Source organism: Dermacentor variabilis, chromosome 4, assembly GCF_050947875.1.
Source record: "Dermacentor variabilis isolate Ectoservices chromosome 4, ASM5094787v1, whole genome shotgun sequence".
Taxonomy (NCBI): domain Eukaryota; kingdom Metazoa; phylum Arthropoda; class Arachnida; order Ixodida; family Ixodidae; genus Dermacentor; species Dermacentor variabilis.
In genome coordinates, this window is record NC_134571.1 from 35,174,056 (window position 1) to 35,200,711 (window position 26,656).

The 26,656-nt window shown below is 46.2% G+C and overlaps 1 protein-coding gene and 1 long non-coding RNA gene across 2 annotated transcripts in view; one reads left to right on the forward strand and one right to left on the reverse strand.

Annotated features, from left to right (window-relative positions):
- Positions 1-26,656, reverse strand: part of LOC142578931 (uncharacterized) — a 209,463-nt gene that overhangs the window by 52,089 nt on the left and 130,718 nt on the right. The gene's annotated exons all lie outside the window — the stretch shown is intronic.
- On the forward strand, positions 636-12,281 carry LOC142577733 (uncharacterized). Its single transcript, XM_075687186.1, has 2 exons — positions 636-1,367; positions 12,059-12,281. The coding sequence occupies exons 1-2, from the start codon at positions 676-678 to the stop codon at positions 12,129-12,131; spliced, it is 765 nt and encodes a 254-aa protein (XP_075543301.1). The 5' UTR covers positions 636-675; the 3' UTR covers positions 12,132-12,281.

A 26,656-nucleotide genomic window follows, 5' to 3' on the forward strand; every position in this document is an offset into this window, starting at 1 on the left:
CTTCACTGCTAAATCGATGGAGCCTCTATTTATTTCACCGCATGTTGTGTGCACAGAGTTTTGCTAATAAGTGGACGGGGGGGGGGGGGGGGGTGAGGAGCGTCTCACTGGGGCGCACATGAACAACGTAACAGCGCGTCATTATTCATTGGTCTGCGGCCGCTAAGCGCCTTCCCCCCTACCCCTGGAATACGTATCGGGTCACTTCGCTCTTCTCAGCAAAAGCCATCCGTGTCATGCTTAATGGCGAAGCATAGGGCAAAAGAGAAAGCACAACACGTGTAAAATAAAAATTACCGCATGAAGCACTGAACCCACGAACCCACAATTACGTGCCAGCTAGACGCATTTCCGCGGCTTCAAGAAACCAAGACGGAATACTTCGCCATTACAAAGTTCTGGATCGGCTGCTCTTACACGTTATTATAGTATCATGGCTAGCATGAAGAGCCCCTAACTATTATTTGTTTTGATGACATTTATACTCTTGGCAGGAAATGCATTTCCACCTCATTTTTTTATGTTTGCCTTCTCGGTATTTTATTTTTATAACGTTGGAGCACCTGATGAATATAATTTTGGAATGTCCGAGCGCTTGGTGAGAAGGAGACAAAGAAGAAGCCGGCCGCGTTCGGTTGTGCCTGTTGTTAGCTCGTCGTGAAGACACCGCAGATCATGGAGGAGAACAAGGACGCGCAACCCCAGAAAACGGGTCCCGTTCCACCCACGGAAGACGCGCCGACGACAAGAGACGTGCAGGGACAAGCGGCACAGCCAGAAGGCCACTCCCGCGAAGACTTGTCCTCCAAGGACCGACTGCAAGACGCCGCTGAGCGAACCAGCTGCCGGACCGCCACGGCCAAATCGTTGGAGCGTCAAACGGCGACCGAAGGGGAGCAGACGGCGTCAGCAGCAGACCCGGTCCTGCTGCGAGCAATCCGAGAAGAACCGGGCCTCCTCGCAAAGCCTGCAACGCCGGCACTGGCCGCTACAGCTATTCATAATGAAACAGCGGAACACTCGCGTTCAGCTGCCACTTCACCAGACGCGGCGCCGAAAAACACTGCGAGGGCGACGACTAAGGAGTCCGCAGTCGCGGAAAATGCTTCGGTTGAAGCGACCAAGGGCCACGAACAAGGAGGTCGACCCAAGATAGGTGGCCAGCGGTCCAGTGCGAAGCCGGCGCTGCCGCATTCGCCGAGCTCGACTCCGGGAGCAACCACGCCGCTCCGAGAGATGGAGGAGAGCGTGGATCGGTCGGTAGACCGCCAACTGCGACCGCTCAACAGAAGCTGGAAGCTCAAGGCGGCCTGCTTCGCTCTCAGCGTGGTGCTGCTCATCGTCGTGTCTGGCTTCGTGGTGTACAGGTGAGTGCACAAGTGTTGGGCATCGTCATGTACGAATATACTGGCGCACGGGTACCATGGTGATATTTAAGAACAGAGAAAACGTAAACGGAAGTGAGAACAGCTGGGCAATATGCGAGAGAACGAGCACAATAAGTATACAAGGACAGTGATGAAAATGTCGGTTTACGTACAACGAAACGTTAAGTAAGCTAAAAAAAAAAGTTATGACAGAGAGAGAGAGAGGGAGAGGTAGTGCTTGAACAATCTGTTCAAGTCCAAAATCGATACAAAATATAATGCAAAGGTATAAAAACTATGACACTAATCTGATAGTTATCGTGATTAACCAAATTAGAGCTATAAAGAGTATAAAGACTTCGCATTTTGTGGACACTTGAGTGTTGAATATAGCAGGCAGGAAAACGGAAAGGCCCGTGCTCACTGGTGATCTTACGCGGAGTTATAAACACAATAAAACTGAATATTTCGGTGTAGTTTAGGATATAAATGAAGGTGTTTGAACACAAACAGAAAGCCAGCACAATTACGTCAGCAGTGCAGTAAAGGCAGAGACAATAATCCAACTGTGCTGGACCAAGACGTAGCGCCGGTAGCACATTCTTGACCAGTGAAAGAAACAAACATGCGGAGAAAGTGCCATACCAGACTGCCAGAATGATCTTGCCTTTAATATACACCTTAACCAATCAACATATCTAGGATATATGTTAAGAAACATTTTTCTGAGCCCGTCCTAAGATGTAGCCTCTTTATTTAGAAGAGCCATTTGGGATAGTCGATGCGTATTCAAATTCCAGAAGATAGATTGCTGTGTACAACCTGTGGAAAGCTGCTGAATAATTGAATTCTCTGAGTACTTTGAAAACAAGAACGGGAAAGCGCAGACACCGCATTACAGCGCATTGAGTGCGAGAAGAAACGTATAGCATCGCAGTGCGTGCCGAGATTATTGATCGCAAACTTCGTGCACATGAAGACAGATTCTACAGGATAGTCAACAGAATATTTCATATCTTGCGCGCGGGTGTCATAAGTTCTATCTTAGCAGCCTTCAAGCTGCATTCATTATTTTTGCACTATTCAGAAAAAAAAGACAATCAAAAACAGGTTGGTCTGTAGGATGTGTCAGTCATCAGCAGTGTGAATTTCCTTTAAAATGTTGATGTCATCAACATACCGAAGAAAAGAATAATTTCAAATGGCGGAAAAAACGTCATTAGCAAAGGTTTCCAAGTGGTCCTTGGAATAACATTAGTAATTATATTCGTTTATGTAACACACCCAGGAACAACCCAGAGGTCTGAATATTGGCAGGCCTGTGCATTAAAACTAAAATAGGGCAAAAAAAAACTTGGTAATTATTACATCCAAAAAGAACGAGAGATCATCTGGGCCTAATACAGGAAACATTATTAAATAAGTAAAGAACACAATGATAAAGGAACAGTTACTATGGTTTCTAACCGTATATATTGAAAATTAAAAGCTGGAGTTTTGCTTGTCAGAACCGTGATCTGATTATGAGGCACACCGTAGTGGGGGACTCCTTATCAAATTTGACCACTTGGGGTCCTTTACCGCGCACCGCAATGGGTGGTGCATGGGTGTTCTTGCGTTTCGCCCCCCTTGAAAGGTGGTAACCGTGGCCGGGCTTTTGATAGTGCGACCTCGTGCTTAGCAGCGCAACGCCCTATCCACTAAGTAACCAGGGCGGGTTGTGGGCTTATACTGTTGGGCAAATCGCTTCATATCAAAGCACGTGAAGACAGCTAATTTTTACATGCACGAAGACAATTGGATAATAAGGGTCGTCGTATCGTCCAGTCTTTGTCATCGTCTAAATTTGCACTCGACTTTACTCAATCAGCGTGTTAACAACGTTGTGGGACTTTTTATACCGGCTTATTGGTATATGTTACTACTGTATATTGTGCTCGAACGTTTTCCCTTTGTAATATATGCGTAGAACACTAGTCAGTTCAACGTGCAAAATAATATAAAGCGTATAATATAGGCCTCTTATATGTAAATAACATGACAAAGAAAGCTTAAGCAAGAAATTTGTTCTTTTGTGTTTTATAAAGGAAAACTTTCCTTGCCTAGCCAACAACGGCTACATCTGGCAGACCTTGAAGGATATTTTATAAGAGGTTGAGAATTTCTCCAGCCTTCTATTGTGGCTTTTCTGTAAACCTCGATATTTATATATATATATATATATATATATATATATATATATATATATATATATATATATATATATATATATATATATATATATATATATATATATATATATATATATATATATTGTAACGGATACGAAAGGCGCGGACAAGAAGATAGAAGAGAACACGCAAAGAACGAGGAGTTTGAGAGGCCGGGCTGCGCTACGATCACGCTACGATCATCGTCCATCTCCTGCCATCATCATCATCATCGTCATTATCAGCCTGGTTACGCCCACTGCAGGGCAAAGGCCTCTCCCATACTTATCCAACTACCCCGGTCATGTACTAATTGTGGCCATGTTGTCCCTGCAAACTTCTTGATCTCATCCGCCCACTTAACTTTCCGCCGCCCTCTGCTACGCTTCCCTTCTCTTGGAATACATTCCGTAACTCTTAATGACCATCGGTTACCTTGCCTCCTCATTACGTGTCCTGCCCATGCCCATTTCTTTTTCTTGATTTCAACTAAGATATCATTAATTCGCGTTTGTTCCCTCACCCTATCTGCTCTTTTCTTATCCCTCAACGTTACACCTACCATTCTTCTTTCCATAGCTCGTAGCATTGTCCTCAATGTAAGTAGAACCCTTTTCGTAAGCCTCCAGGTTTCTGCCCCGTACGTGAGTACTGGTAAGACACAGCTGTTATAAACTTTTCTCTTGAGGGATAATGGCAACCTGCTGTTCATGATCTGAGAATGCCTGCCAAACGCACCGCAGCCAATTCTTATTCTTCTGATTATTTCAGTCTCATGATCCGGATCCGCAGTCACTACCTGTCCAAAGTAGATGTATTCCCTTACCACTTCCAGTACCTCACTGCCTATCGTAAACTGCTGTTCTCTTCCGAGACTGTTAAACATTAGTTTTCTGCAGATTAATTTTTAGACCCACCCTTCGGTTTTGCCTCTCCAGGTCAGTGCGCATGCATTGCAGTTGGTCCCCTGAGTTACTAAGCAAGGCAATATCATCAGCGAATCGCAAGTTACTAAGGTATTCTCCATTAATTCTTATCCCCAATTCTTCCCAATCTAGGTCTCTGAATACCTCCTGTAAACACGCTGTGAATAGCATTGGAGAGATCGTATCTTCCTGCCTGACGCCTTTCTTTATTGGGATTTTGTTGCTTTGTTTATGGAGGACTACGGTGGCTGTGGAGCAGCTATAGATATCTTTCAGTATTTTTACATACGGCTCGTCTACACCCTGATTCCGCAATGCCTCCATGACTGCTGAGCTTTCGACTGTATCAAACGCTTTCTCGTAGTCAATGAAAAAGCGTTTGATTCTCCATCTCCTGTAAATAAAACAATTTCTTCGCAATTCTTCGTAACAGTTGTGATGGAAGGTGCGGGGTAATCGACACTCGAAGACGGAGACTGAACCACAAGTTCTTCGACGGAGCCGTCGCCTTTCCCACTGAATCCACCGGAGCTGAATATGTTCCACGACGCAGACGAACAACGACCTATTCCAGCAGCTGTGCCGACAAGTTCTGTTCTGCAACTGAGAGATGAGAGTCCCTTCGCCGGAAGATCGGACGAAGACGTCGAGGAATGGCTCATCCTTTATCACCGTGCGAGTGCCGCCAACAAGTGGAACAGCGCTTCTCAGCTTTCGAACGTCGTGTTCTTTCTAACGAATACTGCGTTGTTGTGGTTCGACAACCACGAGGAAACGTTCACAACATGGGGAAGATTTGTTTCGGAAATCAAAGAACCATTCGGCGACTCCGCGACGAAAAAGAAAAGGGCAGAACAGACGCTACTGCAAAGTGCGCAAGTGCCAGGCGAAACCTGCACGACCTACATTGAGGCAGTAATAAAACTGTGTAGGATGGTGGACTCTGGAATGTCCGAGGAAGACAAAGTCCGGGCACATCCTAAAAGGAATTGCCGAGGATGTTTACAATTTCCTCAGCGCAAAAGACAACCTGGCTTCCGTCGCTGACATCATTCGGCACTGTCGCACTTTCTAGCAGCTAAGACGAGGCGCATAACGCTGAAGTTTGACAGGCTAGTTAATGTAACGACAGTTGCAAGCGTGGACAGCAACCAGCCCCTTGATCGTGCATCAACGATCCGACAAAAAGTTCGGGAGGAACTCAGCCTTCACGCGCAAGTGACACATCCAGGCACTCATAGCTTCCGCTTACCACCAGATTTTGAGCCAAACGTGGCATCCTTCTCCCCGTATCCTGTGGCAAGGGGCACCGAGGATTATGAACTCGCTCCCCGACAGCAGCCACGTCCCTACGACAGAGGCCCTACTTATGACGCTCGGCCACGACGAGAGCAGCCGCGTTTTTACCCCCGAGGCCCTGCGACTTCTGTCAGGCCGCGACAAGAACAGCACCGACCCTACTACCACGACGCGACTTATGAAAGATATAACGAATTTCAGCAAGTAGCAGAGACACGTTATCCACATGACCACGAACTTTCTCGCCGCCCGCAGCCGTCTACCATTCGTTTCGAGGAAGACGCTGTGAACCGCGACCCTCCCGTGTGCTACAACTGCGGTTCCACAGGCCATATAGCTCGGTATTGTCGCCAAGCCCGTCAATAACGAAGGAGACCATCGGTGTTCTCGCCACCCAGAACCCGTACTTCATACGACTTGCGGACGACCGATTTGCTTCCAAGGGATCACTTCTCACACGAGACCAGGCGCAGCGATTCGCCTGCATCTGAGCGGAGTTTGACGCCACCAAATAGCCGTCCCCGTCGCTATCCGTCCCCTCGGCGCCGTTCTTCCTCACCGCCGCCGGGAAACTAGCATGCGCGGCCAATGGAGGTGTGGTCACAGGACGGTCTCTGCAAGAAATACCTCTGCCTGTTGTGATCTACAAAAACAAAGTGAATGTCTCGATTGACGGAATACCGACCAAGGCGTTAGTTGATACTGGGGCGACTGTATCTGTGATGGGCCTCGCTTTCAAAAATCGTCCACGCCACAAAGTTAGGTTTTCTTGGAACGACGGTATTACCTTTCGCGGAGTGGGTGGTGAGTGGCTTCATCCCCTTGGTGTTAGTGCTGTGAGTGTTTTGTTGGCTGGGAAAGTGTTTGTGTCGGAATTCCTTGTTCTTTCTCATTGTTCGCACGATGTTATTCTTGGTATCGGTTTTCTTGAACAGTGCGGCGCTTCCGTGGACTGTGGTTGTGGCGAAATATCATTGAACAAGTTATTTATATCAGCACATTCCAAACAAAGCTCGCGTGGTGAAGACAGGGACACAGACACACTCAGTGTTCTTGATGAAGTGATTGCACCATCGTGGTACCTGACGCCCGTTCGTGTTTCGGCAACTACTGTTGATGCTGATTGTGTTGACTTTGTAGTTTGGCCTCTCCGCGTAAACTGTGCCAAAAAAGATATACTTGTGCCCTGCTCTGTCGTGGGCATGACGAAAGGAGTCGCCACATTCTGGGCGCTGAACTGTTCCGCCACGCCGCTTGTCTTTCCTCGCGGTATGAAAATCGCTCTCTTCGATAAAGCTGCATGTAACTCAATAGCGGCACTAACTACTGACGTCTCTACAGCTTGCCCTCCTTGCGATAATCGCCATTCTGAAGAGCTAACGCTTGGTATGATCAGCAAGGCTCTCGGTACATCGGAACGGCAAACACTAGTACAGGTCCTTGCCAAGCATGAGGCTGCATTCGACTTCACGCATGGAGATGCACCCCTTCATTTACCGTCGTCCCGCGCTCGTAACAGTATAGATACCGGCTCAGCACACCCCATCCGCCAGAAGCCCTACCGAGTGTCATCGTCCGAGCGCAAAGTTAATGCGGAGCAAGTCAAGGAGATGATGAACAAAGGTGTCGTTCAAGAGTCGTCTAGTCCATGGGCAGCCCCAGTAATCCTGGTCCGAAAAGAAGATGGCTCCTGGAGATTCTGCGTGGATTACAGACATCTAAACGCAGTGACGAAGAAGGATGTCTATCCATTACCACGAATCGATGACGTCATTGATTGCTTACACGCTGCCTCTTACTTCTCAACACTTGATTTGCGATCGGGGTATTGGCAAATACCTATGGACCCTGCCGACAAGGAAAAGACTCTTTTCGTGACTCCAGATGGTCTATTCGAATTTAATGTTATGCCTTTTGGCCTTTGCAATGCTGCTGCCACCTTTGAAAGATTCATGGACCCAGTACTACGTGGTCTAAAGTGGGAGATACGTATGTGTTACCTCGATGATGTTGTAATCTTTGGCCGCACGTTTGAAGAACATAACGAACGCCTCAGCCTCGTTCTCGACTGCATTGAGAAAGCTGGACTGATTCTAAACTCAAAAAAGTGTCGGTTCGGCGAACGTCAGAAACTGGTCCTGGGACACTTAGTCGACAAGGATGGCGTCACACCCGATCCTTGTAAGATTGAAGCGGTGAGCTCCTTCAAACTACCGCAGTCAGCACGAGATCTCCGCTCATTCATTGGCATATGTTCGTACTTTCGTCGTTTTGTTCCCCGGTTTGCCGACATCGTTTACCCATAGACAACTATTTTGTGGCAAAATGCATCCTTCAATTAGACACCGGTGTGTGACGCATCATTCTCTCAACTGAAGTTTATACTAACGTCAGCACCTCTCTTGCGTCACTTCGATCCATCTTGCCCGACTGAAGTTCACACTGATGCTAGTGGAATCGGGATAGGAGCGGTGCTTGTACAACGTCGCAGTGGCGCAGAACATGTTCTCGCTAATGCCAGCCGTCGCCTGAGTAAATCTGAACGCAATTATACGGTTACGGAACAGGAATGCCTGGCAGCCGTTTTTGCCATAGAAAAGTTTCGATGTTATCTTTAAGGTAGACCATTCAAAATTATCACCGACCGTCATTCTTTATGCTGGCTGGTCGGTTTGCGTGATCCCTCTGGTCGCCTCGCTCGCTGGGCGCTGCGCCTCCAGGAATACGACTTTGTGGTATCGTACAAGAGTGGCCGTCGTAACGCTGACGCAGACTGCCTCTCTCGGATTCCTCTTGCGATTACCGACTGTGATGCTGAGAATTTTGACGACCACCTCGCTGCTGTTATTTCTACGTTACCTGACGCGGCAGACTTTCAGCGAGAACAACGGAATGATGTTACCCTCGGTCCGCTTTTTGTCGCTGCCCGTACTTCTAAAGGCATCGGTCGCTTTACTGTCCGTGATAAATTGCTCTACAAATCTAATTACTCCGGGCATGGAGCGCGTTTTCTGCTTGTTGTGCCCGGCAGTCTCCGCTCCGACGTTCTACGCACCATGCATGACGATGTGACATCCGGCCATTTCGGCTTCGTACGAACGCTGCACCGCACGCAGGAGCGCTTTTACTGGCCCAAGATGTACGACATAACCAAGTGCTATGTCGCTAGTTGTGAAAAGTGGCAACATCGCAAGCGACCGACCACCGCCGTCCCGGGTCCCCTTCGGCCATTGACACCGCCCAGCTAGCACTCCGTTCGAGCAAGTAGGCATTGATCTTTTGGGTCCCTTCCCGTTATCTAACAACAAGAACCGTTGGATAATTGCCTGCGTAGACCATCTTACACGGTATGCAGAAACTGCAGCCATACCGTCTTCCACCGCTGCTTGCGTGGTGGTCTTCCTGCTGCGTTCCGTGGTCCTTCGTCATGGCCCACCACGTGTCATCATCAGCGACCGTGGTCGCCAGTTCACTGCTGATGCCATTGAAGAGTTACTTCGTTTGTGCAGTTCACTGTTTCGTCATTCCACGCCATATCATCCACAGACCAATGACCTTGTTGAAAGGACGAACAGAACGCTGACTAACATGCTTGCCTTGTACGTCTCCTCCAATCATAAGAACTGGGATGACGTGCTTCCGTTCATCACTTACGCTCACAACACGGCAAAACACGAAACCACGAACTATAGCCCATTTCATCTCCTGTATGCAAGGTTACCGCGAAGCCCTCTGGACACTTTCTTACCTTTCGTACTGCGCAGTGACGATTCTGTATCGAAGACATTGTGTCTCGCCGACGAAGCCCGTCGAATAGCTCGTCTTCGTACTCTGGCCTCGCAAAGTCGCTCGAAAGAGCGATACGACGACCGTCACGTACAAATATCGTTGGAAAAAGGTGACTTGGTCCTTCTTTGGACACCGCAACACAAGCGTGGATTTTGCCAAATGTTCTTGTCACAATATTCAGGCCAATTTGTAATTGTGGACCGCCTGAGTGAACTCACTTACGTCATAGCTCGCCTTGTGTGCAATGGTCGGCGATCAAGCAGAACTCAGCTGACTCATATTGCTCGCCTGAATCCTTTCTGCCCTGCTTGTCCATCCTGACTCGCCCCACGGGCTTCGTCTGCTTGCGGGGAAATGTAACGGATACGAAAGGCGCGGACAAGAAGAGAGAAGAGAAGACGAAGAGAACGAGGAGTTTGAGAGGCCGGGCTGGCTGCGCTACGATCAGGCTACGATCATCGTCCATCTCCTGTAAATAAAACCATTTCTTCTCAACTCTTCGTAACAATATATATATATATATATATATATATATATATATATATATATATAGTAAAGTTTGGCTTGATATGCTTTGATTTGATATCTATATATACAGTTTACATACATCCGCACCTGCCTGTATATGGACTAGAATTTTCAGCGCTTTAAGGCGGCTGTCATCCTTTGCCGGGTTCCTCGGGAAGAACACACTGTAAAATAATTTACGCCCTCAAAGGGGAATAAAAGTGTAAATCAATGTGTAACTCACATCATTACTTCCTTATTGAGTGTTAAGGGCCTAAATCAATTTACCATGCAGGCGGAACGAAGAGCCGCGATATTACTCTGCCTGAGCGGACAATCGCTTGTCCGTGTCCCTCGCTACGTCCTTGTCTTGAATTCCGGAAAGTCCATGTTTTTCCACGCAGTATAAGCGCGTGTTGATTTCCAATGTACTGCCATTACGCGCCCGTTTGTTTACCATAAGTACGTTTGTTTGCCGTAATGAAGCAATAAGTCATCGCTTGAAACGGGCACATATTATGTCGCCATATAGTTATCTCTTATGCACACATGTCTCTCAATAGAATATAGCTCGCGTCATCCAACTTTTCCGTTGAAACTTCTTATATTTGGCCTACCGCTATCCTCGGACCATTGTTAATGTGCCCGCTCCAGGTCAGTCCTACCGAATGGGTGTGTATCGCTGTGCCAATGTTCTTGCGATGTACTTACGTGTATTCTCTCTGCATACACCTCTGCACAGTATTCTTCCCTCGTGAAGTATCGAACGTCGCCGATGTGTCAGTGTGCGTCCGCCAGAACTGCTCAATGCAGAAACTCAGTTGGATGCCTGCCTGAGTGTGTAATCACCTGAACACATATCTATAGCAGTGGCAATTACCGGCGCTACGTACCTTGGCATTTAGTGTAGTCTTCGTTAATGCGCTTGTAAAAAGTAGTAAAGCTTTATGTGCTAAAACTACGATCTGATTATGAGGCACGCCATAGTGGTAGACTCCGGATTAATTTTGACCTGCGGGGGAACTTTAACGTGTCCCAATGCACGGAACACGGACGGTTTTGCGCTTAGCTCCCATCGAAATGTGGCCGCCGCGGCCGGGATTCGATCCCGCCACCTAGTGCTTGGCAGCGCAACACCATAGCCGCTAAGCCACCGCGGCGGGCGTAGGAAAGTTACGTTATGCGAGCTCGCAACGAGGGAAGTCTGAATTAATTTTATGTCCCGAAGCATCTCAGAAATATGTTAGACCACGTGCACAGACTATCTCGAAATAAAGCATTTACCAAATCCTTCAAGGCCGGAGTCATAACAATTCAAGCCCTTTCTAAGTATAACTTTCCTTATAGTACACTTCGCCTCTTGATAAGCAACTTGTTCCTTTGCTCGCACGTGGCGTTCAGCAATTCTTACGGATTCTTTATACTCACCAAACAATTGCATGGATATTATGTATATTTAGGAACTTGTAAGAACGCGTCAGCTATTCTTCAGAAGCACGTTAACAAAATTTCTTAATTTAGAAAAGAAGAATTGCGCTTTCTCTGTGCTTAAAACATTCACAGCTCCGGAATTAAACAGAAAAATTCAGTGAAGTTTGTTCGGACATCGCGAAATTCCGCAACCTGAAGCAAGTTTTACTGAATTATGGTTCGAAAGAACACACCAGTAAGTTATGTTTTTTGTCTGACATACCCAATGAAAAATTCTCATGTCTTACATATTTTGCATAACCTTGTGCACAAGGTTATATGATCATATTAGAGCACGTATAAAACATACGTACTCATATTAGATTAGTGGTTATAGGGCATGTGACATTTTCTGTTAGGGAAGGGTGAATTTGCTTTGTATATATTTTTTTCCAGCAGCCCTCACGTTTAACCTAAAAGCTAGCCATCAATTCATTGGTCCAGACATGTTTTTCGGGGTGAACTAAAGCGTCTCCACTTTCACTGACAGGTACATCGTCCAACCGAAACTGCTTGTGGCACCACGAAGGAGCAACAGATCTACTGTTATGCCTCGCGCCTGAACAGCGACGAACTTTATATCGTACTGAGGTCGCATGAGCCTGGACAGAGCCCAGCAGAGGTCTCCGTTCCAACTGGCGCACCGAAAGTTTAGCGGACAACTGCAACTGACAATAAATCATAGTGATAAGCTCCGCTTTCATTGAACTTTGGGACGGGAAGAGGGGCCAGGGGAAACTAGGGAGGGGGGGATGGGGCTCGCTTGCGTCCTTTGAGCACGTGGTGAATAACCTGAACCAAGGGTCGACAGATAGGACCTTTCACTCCTGAATACAAAGAGAAGCTTACGCTACTCGGACGCCTATACGTTCGCGCGTTTTTTTTTCTTTTTCTTGATCAAGTAAGAGACCAGAAGCTTACACTCAAGGTCGACCATAATTTGGGTGGAATAAATGTGAGACAGTAACGAATGAACCTGTCAGTAAATAAAATTCTTTGCTTGGCAATATGTCATCGATCCTCTTATGCCTCGTGAAGGACCTCTAGTAACTAAATTGGGTAACATATTTTGGGCTCTGGTAACAATATCTTATGTTGAGCTGAAGAACGTAGAGCTCGTGAGCTTAGTAGAAAATTGTTACCAGAGAGGCAAACACTCACACAGGACAGGATGTACGTACTAAAACACGGTTGTATGCTCCTAATCTCGCTTCTCGGAATTTGCAACAGCTTTAATAATATGTTCCGCTTAATTAGTAAAACCTATGTGGAATAAGATTAAGAGTGTACAATAACAAATGCACTTACCGCTATATACTACTCCCGCCGGTTAAAACATATAGCGCATGTGTAAATTCGAACAGTCAGCATCGTGTGTGCAGATCTTATACATGGCAGCGAACCATCCTGTAGAAGTCTAAACAAACTTTGCACCTCGAGCTACAAAAGTTGTTTTTCTGTGAGGTATAGCAAAAAATAAACGAATAAACGCAGTCGTTGGTTCAGCGGTATGCTGTGTACATCCTTTCCTGTGTCCGTGTTTGTTTTGCTGGTTAGATGAATATCGCCATACAACTGATCTACCTTACCAATATGTTATTACATTATCGTTGCAAGAATGTCATCTATTATACTGTAGAGAGTATCTTGAAGAAACGTACTTCGCTATATTTGAGCCTACTACTCTGCCACTTGTCTAGCCGTGCCAAACCCCAGAGGCATTTCAAGGAACTACCCGAAGTTTGCCCTTCTTCGTACTAATCGACCATGCCAATAGAGAAAACCGTCAATGACATATTGAGATGATCGTGTGCCAATGGACGTTTCTTTGCCAATGTAGGGAGTGCTTGCGCGAGGAACGGGCTGGCGCCATGTGGCGAACGAACTGAGAAAAAAGCGGTGCATGTCGTTTCAGTGGTGGAAAAACATCATCACGAAACTATAAGGCGTGACAACTATTTCTCTTTATTTTCTGCCACTGGCCTCCACTATACCCTTGGTCATCTCGCTTGGTGCAGATAATTGTGTCTAGTCTGTGCCACGAGCGCAAAAGAGCGCATGTCAGTGCAGCGCCATTCTGACGAATCTACGTGGCGTTGTTTTCCACCAAACGGAATGGGCGCGCGATTTCGTGAAAAAGATAGCTATGTTCCAATACACGTCGTGGGCGGGTGTCAAAGTAGGCGGCTAAGCCGACAAATGCCATCTTAAGCCTCTTTACAATCCTGACGCAGCCGTCAAAGAAGACAGCTTCATGAACGCAGCATTGAAGTAAAGAAAAAAGAAGGAAACAAGTAGCGTAAGTCAGGTTGTGTTTTTCATAGCTTCGCAGATCCAAAGAGTTAAAATACCGAGAGAGTATGTTCTTTTTATAGCTTTTTTTTTCAACTTGAGGTGACGTCACATATCATCATCATCAAGCTTCCTCCGCAGTTCTACATGCATACCATCTCCGATACTGGCCAGACTTGAAACACACTCATCCATTGCCCTTTTCGTGCGAAGGCGAAGCATTCAAAGGTTTAGTGTTGCGCTAGGGGTGTCTCAGAATGCTGGCGCGATGACTTTGCTAGCCTCGCACCTCGATGGTGCACGATATTAGGCCTAAGGAAAACGTCGGCGTTTGTGAGCGCCTAAGGTAACGATTTTATAGGCTTAGCTTGACGTCTGACTGTCCACTACGGCGTGGTGTGCGCACAGCCGTTCATCAGACACGCTAATGCGTGTTGCACACAATGCTCGCGCAAGCGAGAACGCTGCCTTATGACATCGCGGCAGAGCTGATCGAGCGTGGAGAGTGACAGTGTGTCCACTTGGCCTCGTCGCTTTTGCATCCAAACGCACTGCGTCTCTCTGGGGGTCTTCTAACCGTTCAACCACCGGCTACGCACGGTCATGGATATGGGGACATCACAACGGTTCCTGGGACGACGGCGCAAACCTCGAGCGTCGGTATCACTGTCATTTATTTATTTATTTATTTGGTGGACCTACATCGCCTGCAAGGCATTATCGTAGGGGGGTGGGAGTAAAATACAGGTGGTCACAATTGAAAAATATTCAGCGACATCAAAAGAATACATCAGTAAATACAACATCTTTTAAGCTCTGAAGTTTGCAAAAGCGGTAGACAAAGTAACAAATTACCAAACAAAGTAACAAAGTAACTAAAAAAAGAAAACAGTAGCGTATGTACAGAGATGGATAACAGAACCTTCAAAGAATATGGCTCTCAATAGCATTTTCATTATTAGACGCTGCCATCACTTCATTAGGGAGCTCGTTCGTGCAAGGTCGTGCAATAAAATGCTGATTCCTTGAAATGGTGCCATAAATGGTGCCTGGTGCGCTTTTGGGAACAACAGCCCTTGATCTCATTCGCGCAGATGTCTTGCATCTATACCTCTTTATTGAAGACCTGCGCATATTTATTGTACAGGCCACGTAGAAGTGTTACTAATTGCGGCTCAGAAGCAAAAGTAGGACTATAATTTCTTGTTTTGAATGTTTGTTTTCGTATTTCCTGCTCGGTCAGCTTCCGTTTAATTTTATGACAGCTCTTCCTTGTTGCATGATAAAAAAATGATGTATAAAACTTTCCATGAGGGTTTAAGTGAACTTTGTCGAATATTCGTTGCTAACATATTAGCCAAGGTGCCTTTCCAATTTATGACAGGCGCTTCTCACACACTAGACGCTTATTGCACGTTCAGCCTCAAATTTTCGCGTCACAAACGCGAATGAAGGTGAGAATCGAGCCCTTATAGCAAACGCATAAAACATATTGAGGTACACGTATTACATCTTAAATAACGCTTGCGAAAGAAATGAAGGAAAGCTTGTCTTATGATTGATAGCTTTTCTAGGGTGACTTCAGGATTCCAAGGCCCACAATTCATTGTTTTTGTCCAGCATTAATCCGGATTGTGTAAGCATTTCTCAACAGGTTCACCTCAGACACGGATTTAGAAGGTGTCTTGTGTGGAGACATGCGTAAGGAGACGTGATCACAGCGCACCACACAGAGCAGTGTGGGGATCAAGAAAAAGAAAGAAAGAAATGAACGTTGTGATTCCCAAGAAGTAACACGAACTAAAACACTGCCGCGCGCGCAAGAGAAGACCTTGCGCTTCGGGTAGCATGCCAAACATAAATGGGAGGGCAAGCGGAGTGGTGTTCGGCAATCAATCTTCTTACGCCACAAGCGCGCTCCGCTAAGACAGCCAAAGTTTGCATTTTCGGGTAATTTTTCGGCTTCACCAGTGATGCGCACATATCGAAGCTCATCCGTCACGTTCTTTCGCCATACTGCTGTATTTTTACACCCTATACTAATGGTATTAGCACGTTCGGGGCTGCTATAGATCCAATGCCCTCCCAGTTAGACGGAGCTTGCCTCAATCTCCAAGTTCTCTTAAAGGAAAACATAAAGGTCTGCGAAAGCAAGCGTCCTGTCGGCAGTGACGTCAAGACCATTGACACTAATTTCGGCTGCCGCGAAACCGCAGAGTACTTGGCGGACATACTTTTATGCCCTTATTTATTTTTTCTTCCTGTTTGTGCCATTGGTGGGAAAGTGCTGTCGCGTTCACTTATGCAAATGGCAAGACCTGGCTCTTCGATCCCATGAGGGCAGAGGCGTTGCGAGGGCAAAGAAGACGCGATAAGCGGAAAGATCCACACCACGCCGGCGTATCGAGTGCCGGCTTTTTGCGCGCCTTCGCCGAGTTCTAGTGGCCAGATGAAAGCCCCCCCCCCCCTCCCTCTCCTCCCCCCATTATGCTTGGTGGGCTTCATGAGAGGCCAGTGGGCCAGGTCACGTGTATATGTACGTCGCGGAAACTTCTCGAATGTTAGAGGCGAGAGGGCAAAGGAGGACGCTCGTTTAGTAAAGTGACGTGCGCTGCGGATGTTTGTTCTTGTGCACTTAGGGAGACTCTCGCATGGTGAACACTGGTGGTGCTTCTGTATTGACATGCCGTCTTCGGACTTAGCTCGAAGAATTCAGGCGGTGCGACGACTCACTCCTGTAATGTATAGAGTAGATCGAATAAGCAATTGCCACCTATTAGGGGTAAATGAAAGCCTCATTTTGTTATGATTACCACGCCACAGATGCACACAGTCGGACAATATGTGTAGGATGCCAAGCGCTTATGACGTCGTAAGGTTTCTTTCAGAGGGTAACTGTTAAATGATGTTACATAACTTCTCCCGAGTTCTAAAATTAACCTAATGTCTTTCGTTGATTTAACAAAGCCTTGTACGGTACACGAAGGAAGCACCTTTCATCTCGCAAGATACATGAGTCCACTGAAGTTAAAAGAGGATTCATGAGAAAATCTGAAAGAATGCAATATGCTTCTGCATGCGCCGCCAGGACACCCACAATGTGGGAGAAAACATAAAATATACTGCACGACTCCCCCTTCCCCCCCCCGTTCCTCAATCTCCCACCCTCATCCCACTAAGGAAAAATATATCAAGAACAAAGAGCTATTCAGAATAGAGATTCATCACTGTCAAATGCTGAGATGCGCTAGGAAGACCTTTCTGTTGGGATTCGCTATGAATGAACCGTTTTATCTGTGCGGAAAAGATTACCTCGATAGCATCGATTTACGTCATATGGCTGGAAAAGTGATGACCACAGTTCCCAGACATTGCCTGTACTGTATGGTTCTTTTAAGGCATTCAAATTTTACGCTGAGTGCTAGGCAGTTTGTTCCTCACTGTTATTCACGCGTTTACAGGTTTTTCCTCACTGTTATTTCTAGGATCTCTGATGAACACTGGATTTAAAATAACTTTCAGCTGAACATTATAATTTTCTGGTATAACAACAATTTGCTTTACAAAAAAAATACCCTAAGAAAAGCTGTATTCTACCGAAACATTTCACGTTTGCCTAGTGTCTGTTTGGGTGAGGTCTATAAAGTGACAAAGTCTCGACGCGGTTACTCGCATCGTGGCCTTCTTGAACACTGATCACTGCTGCTTTATTGTGGTCGAAGAGCCTACGCACTGTACAGCCATTTTTGGCCGCCGTTTGATAGTTCTTTAATAATTAAGCACGTTCGAGAAACTAAATTTAGAAGCAACCGAACTTCGCGGCTACTCAAATGTTTACAATTGCTTCGCCATTTTGCTAAAAAACACGTCGTTCGCTAAAAAGAAGTCGTTCTTCGCTTAAAATACCCAGAAATTACTAAATCTAGTTGCAAAATTCTTAAATGGGCAACACTGCCTACTAGCAAGTTGAATCTTCTGCTTACCCTATGTAGTTCTATGCTCATTCAGTGTTAAGAGTGTAGCTACACGAGATCGCTTTACTCAAAGGCACTACCACGCTTGACCCGATGTTTGACGTGCTCCGTCTAATCAAATATGATAGAACAGTTGTTTTTCTTCTTCTTAATGCCTGCAGCCTATAATTAACTTGTTCACATCATTTGAGCAGCTGATCTGAACAAATGTGTTTATGAGAAAAAAGCGACATCAATGACGATACACTAACTTGACATTTAATTAGTCTGTAGTCATGAGGACTCACTAGCAAATGCTCTACTATCATGAATTTTCTTCTGTAGTATAAAGCAGCATGGAATAAAATTATGTAATTTTGACATTTTTGTTTTCACCCCATCACAATTCGTGACCGGTGGGTATATTAGCAATCAAGCGAGGTGCGGTTTGTTTGGTGCTGGTAATGTCCGCCTTAATTTTTATTTTGTGTGAATCATAAAGGAAAGGTCGCATGAGAACCGGCGCATTCAACATCATTTACAAAGGGATTTATAAACTTGTATTTAGCTCTTTGCAAAGCTTAGAGCAGCCGACTTCCACAACAGATGTCAGTATTGCGAAATACCATACCACCACTTGTATACACCGAGCCCGATGTCTGTATTTTTGAGTAGTTGACAGCGTGACTATGTGAAGTTGATGGCGTCTGCACTTCATTTCCCGCACGATATGAGCGGTACTCAAAACGCAAAAGCGAGTTCTACGCATTGCAATGGTCTCAGAATTTCATTGCGCTTGCCGGTGCAGTCATCGCGGGCTGCTCGAAAACTATGATCTGCATAGCTTCTTTCGTGGCTATGCTGTTTCATTGAATGAGGCCGGGTGAGACCAAAACGATTCACTAGAAAGGAAAAGCCCCATTATCATTCCTCCTACGAGAAAGCGACAGAAAACCCATTCTTGTTCTAAAAACTGCCGCGGCTTGTCGTGTCGCATTATTCAGACGCTGAAGAGCCATCAAGATGCGGGGGCATGAATGCGCCGTCATGTTTATTTACGACGTGCGTTGCAACTCTTTCGGCGCTATTCACAGCCGCCCCACCCCCGCTACTGACGGACGCCCAAGTGACACTTCACGCGCTTCATCACTCTAGAGAGTAGGGGTCAACGTCGATGTCGCGATTGGCTTCTCTAGGCTCGACGCGAGCTCTTCAAACTCATGTTTGCATACTTACGCGGTGAATTCAAACGACGCGTCTTCTTGAGCTCTACAGCCGCTTTAAAGTATGTTTACGTAAGCACTCTCTGAATAAAAAGCTAACTTTGTCTTCTAGATTCAGGCACTCAAAAAAAAAAGATGTTCCTCCACCATTTCTCGTATATACTGTATATAGTGCGGAAACAGTTTGCAGAATAGCCTCTTCAGAGCAGGCGCCTCAGGGCGTGTTCTAGAGAACGCGATTGAATATACATCTGATGAGAACGGAGATTCATCACTGTCTACTGATGCTTTCTGTTGGGGGAAATCGGCTTCACTTATCTTTCAGGGCGGACGCATTTTACCTGCTCGAAGTGCATTTTGTGGTAATCAGCCATTATGATCACTTCATAATATCGTGTGCGCATTCACGTATGCGCGTGTGCATGCGCGTGCGTGTGTGTGTGCGCATGAGTGCGTGTGCACGCGCCTGCGTATGTGTGTGTGTGTGTGCGTGCGTGTTCGTGCGCGTGTGCGTGTGTTTATGTGTGTGTGCGCGCCTGTGCGTGTGTGTGTTCATGCGTGCGTGTCTGTGTTCGTGCGTGCCCGTGTGAGTGCATGTGTGTGTGTGTGTGTGTGTGTGTGTGTGTGTGTGTGTGTGTGTGTGTGTGTGTGTGTGTGTGTGTGTGTGTGTGTGTGTGTGTGTGTGTGTGTGTGTGTGTGTGTGTGTGTGTGTGTGTGACCGTTACGCTGAATGCCTTCTCCATGCTAGAGAAAATAAAAACGATAAAAGCTTGTGGGTATAGATTTATTTTTATAGCATGACGGCCGACAATTCACAGCGCTGACATGTGCAGAACATCAACAACTCGACTTGCTCTACAAGACAGGACCTTTCATCCTAAGCTATAGCTTGGTCATTCTCAACCCAAGCTCTCAGTGAAAAAAAAACTAGAAAATAAAAATAAAAGAAACACTAAAAGCCTAGGTTTCGCATTTTGCTTTAACACTTCATTGTTTAAAAAAAATATTTTTACTCTTAGACTGTAGTCAATCGGTTACACTGGCGCGGCGGGCTCACCCATGTAAAGGAGATCGCGTCTTCATTGTTGACCTTGATGCTGGCTCCTCGATCAAACGGGTCTCCGCACTAAAAGCGTAATAACGATGCCCGAAGGATCCGCCTGTTTGCTTTACTAGCGCGTGCCTGTGCACCCCCAGGGGGCGCTGCTCGTACAGCGTGGTAAAGGGACGCTGCGTCGGGCGGGATCAGATGAGTAGAGGGGAAAAAGGGCGAGCGGCGAGCCTGTGGTCATCCTTGGCTTTGCTCGTAAAAGAGCCGCCGCCGCTCTTTCTTCCAGGTCATCGGAGAGTAGAGAAGCCAGAAACCTCGAGAGACTATCCTCCATCCTGCTCATCTTTCTGTCCTTTCTTCCTTTCTTTTTTTTATGTTAACTTCTCGCTCGTGTGGACGACTTTTTCCCGAGGCCTTTCCGTAAGGAATCCCTTCGAGCAATTAATTTTAATGAGGTCTTTTCTGTACCACGCGCAATAACTCCTATGTCCCGCCGTTTCCTTACGACTTTCGTGTACGCTTTTTCATTTTTCCTTTTTATATCACTTTTTCTTGCTTCTGTTGTTAATGGGGCTTAGCGATAGCCTGCATACTGTTTCAATTTGTCGTAGGAACGAGTTTGGCTTGACAAGACTTTACAATTTTTATTTTTTGGAGGGAGTCAGCTCTACTTCTATTCACAACGCCTGTAATCCCCTAATTTGTTACGTTTGCAAAGAAGCAATCTTCATGTTTTCTATCTGCCTTTACTAAATGTTCGTAGTGGGGAACGTAGACCGCTCAAATTTGTTTCATCGTTTCAAAACATGGATCAAAAGAAGGCGACGTAGCAAGCTTATACTCAGTTGCGTCTTAGACCATACAGAGCCGGCATTGCAACAAATATTAAAACATGCTGCTAAGAATGTCTCAGCATTTTCCAAATTTCTGTGTTGCCTATTTTCTTGCTCGCAACCTTACAACTTACAAAGCTTTTGTGGAAACTTGAGATCTCCAATGACTTGGAGCTTTCAGGCAGCACGCGCAGCTGTGGCTTAGTGCCTAAGGTGATGTGCACCACTGTGTCAGGCTCATAAAACTTCGCTCTAATTTTCTACTACAAGATGCGAGCATCTGCCGATAGGAGAGACAGCGATACGAGTTTTAACTCGTATCGCCTACGTCATCATTTACCTGGTTACGTTTGAATTTCGTGAATGAAAATTCAACGTAGCTTACGTCCACTGCCAGTCTATCTATATAACCAAGAAACCGTAATTACGAAACCAATTCTTTCGTGCTCTGTAGTAACCGCATGCGAATTTCACCGATTTGGCTTATGGCAGTTACGAAATATTTTTCCAATCCCAAGCTCTTTCTCTTTCTTCCTCTATCACTACTGACATCCATCCTATTTATTATTAACTTCCTTATATTCGCTGTTCTTTGAGCGGTAGCTCTTCATTGGGAATCTCAGGCTGCATGCTAGCACTCGCCCACTCACGAGCGTGAAGAATTCGAACTGAAGAAAAAAAGAAAAGGATGCGAAAACAAGGACCCATTCCCGAGTTTCTGCAACTGGTAAGCCACGCCCAGTTGTTCTGATGCAGCTCGGCTCCAGTACAACAAATTTAGGTCAGGAGATCACCATCAGCTGATACTCAAGGGTGGTTGGTGGATTTTGCATGTGGGTAGAAAAGAGCTAGTTTTGCTTCTGTTAATTTGGTCCCCGCTAGTTGTTCTTTTTACACCTTTACATGCAGACACCGCCGCAATGGTTTTATCAGGAAAAGCAATATGAAAGCTTGAGCAAAAGCAGAATGAACTCAACAAGACGGCAATGTGTGTTGCACCAATTTTTTTTTATTTGTGCTCTTTCTTTTTTAATTTCTTTGCACCTCTACCACAGAAGTGTGCAATGACCGTGTACTGTCTCCTGCAAATATTCAAACGCATTTTCAACTCATTTGCTTTACTTTCGCTTTTGATATTACTTTGCAAGTTAAACTTGAACCTTTACGTTCATCCTTCGTGATTGTTTTCTTTCTTTCCTTCGCGCACTGTAGTTTGCTACATTTTCTCTTTTATTGTTTGATCCCCGAACAGGGTAAGCATAAACACTGAGAACAACCCAGTGCTGATTGTTTATGCGGGACCATCTGTCTTTTTCATGGTCGGGGATGAAACGGAAGCGTTTGCACCGAAGAGCCGCTGCCTAGCCTTCTCTCGCAGCTTCGAAGTTCTCCTCATATATGCGCATATGCGACCGGCCTCCTGCCATACGAGTATACTGCTGACGGCACTTCTCCCTCACTAAAGCTGAGCGAAGAAAGTGATGACGGCTGAAAGACGAAGAAAATGAATGCAGGGTGCATATAACCGTAAGAGAAAATGGATGTGGCAAAAAAAAAAAAAAGACGTAGAAAGAACTGAAGAAGAGAAGAATAAGAATTGTCAGAACTTTGTCTCATTTTTCGGCTATATTTATTTTTCCTTTCTTAGAGGTTCCTGTAAACATTGCTTCGCATATCGTTATACTGGCGTGGTCAGTAGTCTTCCTCGCAGTTTCGATCACGAAGAAGCGATTGCTCGCTTGTACGTCCTGGAAGGACTGCTCGAGCTAAAGAAGCTAAATTTCTGAGTCCTAGACTTTGCCTTTAGTGATCAGCGACACCTTTTTTAGCACCGAAAATTGTGACGAATCTACTTGGCGATCCAGCTGCGAAATTTCGTTTTATTTTTATAGATATTTTTTGAACAAGAAAGATCGGTGGCACGTAATTTAGGTATTGAAATGGGAAATGAACAAGGATTTCTGATGCGAGACAACTAACTCTATTTTCCACGCTTCTTGCTTTGAAACCAGAGCTAAACAGTATGCATTTAGGATAGTGCTGACACTCGGCTTCTTCAAAAGGCTTTGTTAATGTGTATTTCTTGATACGAAACGCAGGCGTAGTTGAATGGAGCTGTAGTTTGGTGATTGGTCGGGCATGATAACCATTGGAAAACACTGTGCTTGTGCGTGTGTGCTCTTACAGACATATTATGGGGATTGGATGACACATCAAGAAAAAAAGTACAGTTTTCTTTTGGTGGTAACATCGCCTCCGCTGTTCTTTACTTAAATGTTAATGACGCAAGTACAACACGTTGAAGCCCCCGTTCACTCTCCAGATTTCTTTTGCATGAACTTAACCGCAAGGATTGCTCAGTCGCTGGGACGTTCTTATATTGAGCACAAGGTCGGAAATTCGGTTCCAGAGCACGGAAGCCACACTCTGCTGCAGGAGGTATGCAAAAGCGCTCGCGTTCCGTATTCCATGTACTCGACAAAAAAAATGCAATAACATATTAATCCCAAAGGTGGTTCAATTTATTCCGGTTATTTATACCGTGGTGTCGATAATAGAACTAGCATATACTATAGAACGATATTAGTGTTTTGCTGTGACATTTAAAACGGCTTCTAGGCTGTTTGAAATAAATTGCTGTTCTCTTTGGAAAGCCTCAGGAAATATCGCCGTATATAGGCCCAAAGAATTAAAGATCACGGTGTAGTGCGTTTGGTGTTCTAGCTCTCTCTCTCTCTCCCTCCATCAAATTCAAACTTTCTAGCATTATCATGTACTACAGCTGGAGTAGCAAGCCAAAGCTGTATACCACCCTCTGCGGTAGCTCAGTGGTTATGGCGTTATTTCTGCGGAGTTCGAGGTCGCAGATTCGATCCTTGCCGTGGCGGCCACGTTCCGATGGGGGTAGAATGCAGAGAGAGAGAGAGAGAGAGGAAGATGGAAAGGCAGGGAGGTTAACCAGACTGAGTCCAGTTTGCTACCCTACACGTGGGGAGGGGAATGGGGAGTGAAAGAGGGAGAGAGAGAACTTAGGTGTAGGATGTCTATAGTCGGGCACTAAAGTCTGTTGCCCTCAGGTAGCGAAAAAGCACTCGAAGTGCTTTCTGGGCCAATGAGCTGTGAGGCCAGGCTCCCAAGACCTTCGCTTCCGTAAATGGCCTGTCATCCAGCCTATTCAAGGCACACTGGAGAGTTGCACGTTGATTATCGAAGCGATAACAGTGGCACAGAAGGTGACTGATGGTCTCTTCACACTCGCACTTAGCGCACATTGGTGAATCCGCCATTCCAATACGATAGCTGTAGGAGTTGGTGAATGCTACTCCTGCCCACAGCCGACACAGCAGTGTTGCGTCACGTCGTGGAAGATTCGCTGGGAATTGAAGTTTCAGTGATGAGTCGAGGCTCTGTAAACGACACTTAGAGTTCTGTGGTGTATGCCAGCAACCTAACGTGATGGTACGAGCGAGACTGCGAAGCTCTCTTGCAGCGTCGACTCTGGATAAAGGTATAAGGAGTGTCGGTGAGCCAGCCTGGGCAGGTAGAATGCAAAAAGCGCTCATATGCGTAGATTTAGGTGCACGTTAAAGAGCCTAAGGCGGCCAAGCTTAATCCGGAGTTCCCCCACTACGGCGTTCCCGTAATGAAGTTGTACTTTGGCAAGCCAACCAGTAGAATTATTATTATTAATTTAATCCACGTTTTCGTGCATTGAACAAAGGTAGCCGAACTGCGGTTGGTGAATGTTATTTTCTTAGTTGCCGATTGCTGGTAGAAGGCTTAGTTCTGCAGCTGGAAATAAGTTATCGATGAAGATGTGGATGAAGAAGGCAACGAAGCTGATGATAACAACGATGATTACGATGATGATGAAATCGAGCTTTGTTTAACTAGGGATTCCGCCTTACATTCAACTTGCTGAACGATTGGAGAAAAAACTAGCCCACGCGAGAGCCGCGTCTGACATCCAATGCGGTCTCTTTTTTTGTCTCTCTCTCTTTCTCTCTGCTATTCACTGAGAAACGGAGCGCGAAAGCTTCGGCCACTGAACGTTGGCACCATTTGTCGTCGGGTGGCGCTGCATGCTCGCCCATTAAGGAACCCGTGACTAAAGACGCGAGCTTTATCTCTCCATTCTTCGCCTACTTTGCGGTTAGACGCGTGGCCGCCTCGGGTGCGCGCGCGCGCGCCCATGTATATATATATATACATATATAAACGCACGCACAAACTCACACACGCTTCCTTATACCCACGCCTGCGACGCGAGTGGCTGGCGGCTACAATGCTTCGTCTTTCTCGGCAGCCTTTCTCACGGCGCCCCAGGGAGAACCACCGCTGAAGGAAAATATGCCGCGCCGACGTCGACGGGCGAGGAAGGAGGAGTCCTCGGGCCGCACAGTCAACGGCACGCTTCCTCTTCTTATTCCTCCTTGGTCTTCCTCTTTTCCTTGCCTTCTTTCTGTTCGCCGAGCGCGCGCGTGCTCTTCTCGTAATTCGCGCGTATTTTATCGCACGCCCCTTTCCGGCCTCGGGCCCCTTCCCCAAGCCACCATCCCAGATCGCTGCGTCACACTCGCTCTAACTCAGTCGCCAGGCAGGCTGGCAAAGATGGCATGCGTTTTTGTGCGTGCGGGCACCCACGCACACGGCTTTCACTGCTGTTTTCGGCACCGTCATGCGTATATATATATATATATATATATATATATATATATATATATATATATATATATATATATATATAGCAGCTTTTTCTTTTCCGCGGTAGTCCGTTCAACCGTACAAACCCGACTCCTCCGGCGCCGCCGCGCTGCCATCGAGCACGGGTGTCTCTCTCGAGACCAATGCATTTCGCTTAGGATCGGAGTATTACATTTCTTTCAATTACGGCGCGAATGGCTTCCTTTCCATCGCTATCTAGACATTGGGATGGGTTTCGGCAGGCACAAAGGGGAACGAAAGAAAAGTCTGAAAACTCAGTCGCAGCACGCGTTGTGAAAGTATGCGCTTGCCTGCTGTGTGCGAGTGGGGTGTATACGTTTTACTCTCTTGTAAGTTTATGAGCTGCCCCTAGTCGTTCCTTACTGCTTTGGTTCCTCCCCCCCCCCCGCCCCCATTCTCCCTTCAACCCTCTGTTTTTCTGTTTTCTTGCTAGCGTCGACATGTTTGCTTTCAGTAAATTGCTTGTGGTTCACTCCCTAAAGCGCTCCTGAATGTTGTATTTGCACCCGAGCCAATCTTCTCCGCGTTTGTCTCAGTATACCGTGCTACAGAGGATGGAATCGCTTGAATTATTACAAATAATGCAAAAAACGGGAGCAAGGAACTAAACAAAAGCATCGCAGAACGTTCCTTCCTCTCGATTCATCCAAGACATCACGTGGTTTATCTAAATCTTAACGTCGAACAGTAAATAATCGTTGCACGCGGAACTGCTACGGAGGATTCTTTTTTTTTTATTTTCATAGCGCTGTCGCTAGAACTGAACTTCAAAAGTCGGCTGGCTTTATAGTGCTGTGTATCGGAGTACCACGTTGGTTGCGCCTTCATCTCGCTCATTGTATCTTGAGCCGCATGGCAGCATCTGTCGAATCTGCGAGTCTTCCGACCAACTAACTCCCTAGCACATTGGAAGGGCCGGTCTGCTTCACCGCAAGACATGACGCTTTCCGCTCTTAACGTGGTGTAGCGCAACCCGTTGGGCGGATGCGGGAGTTCCTCGCGTCTCATTTA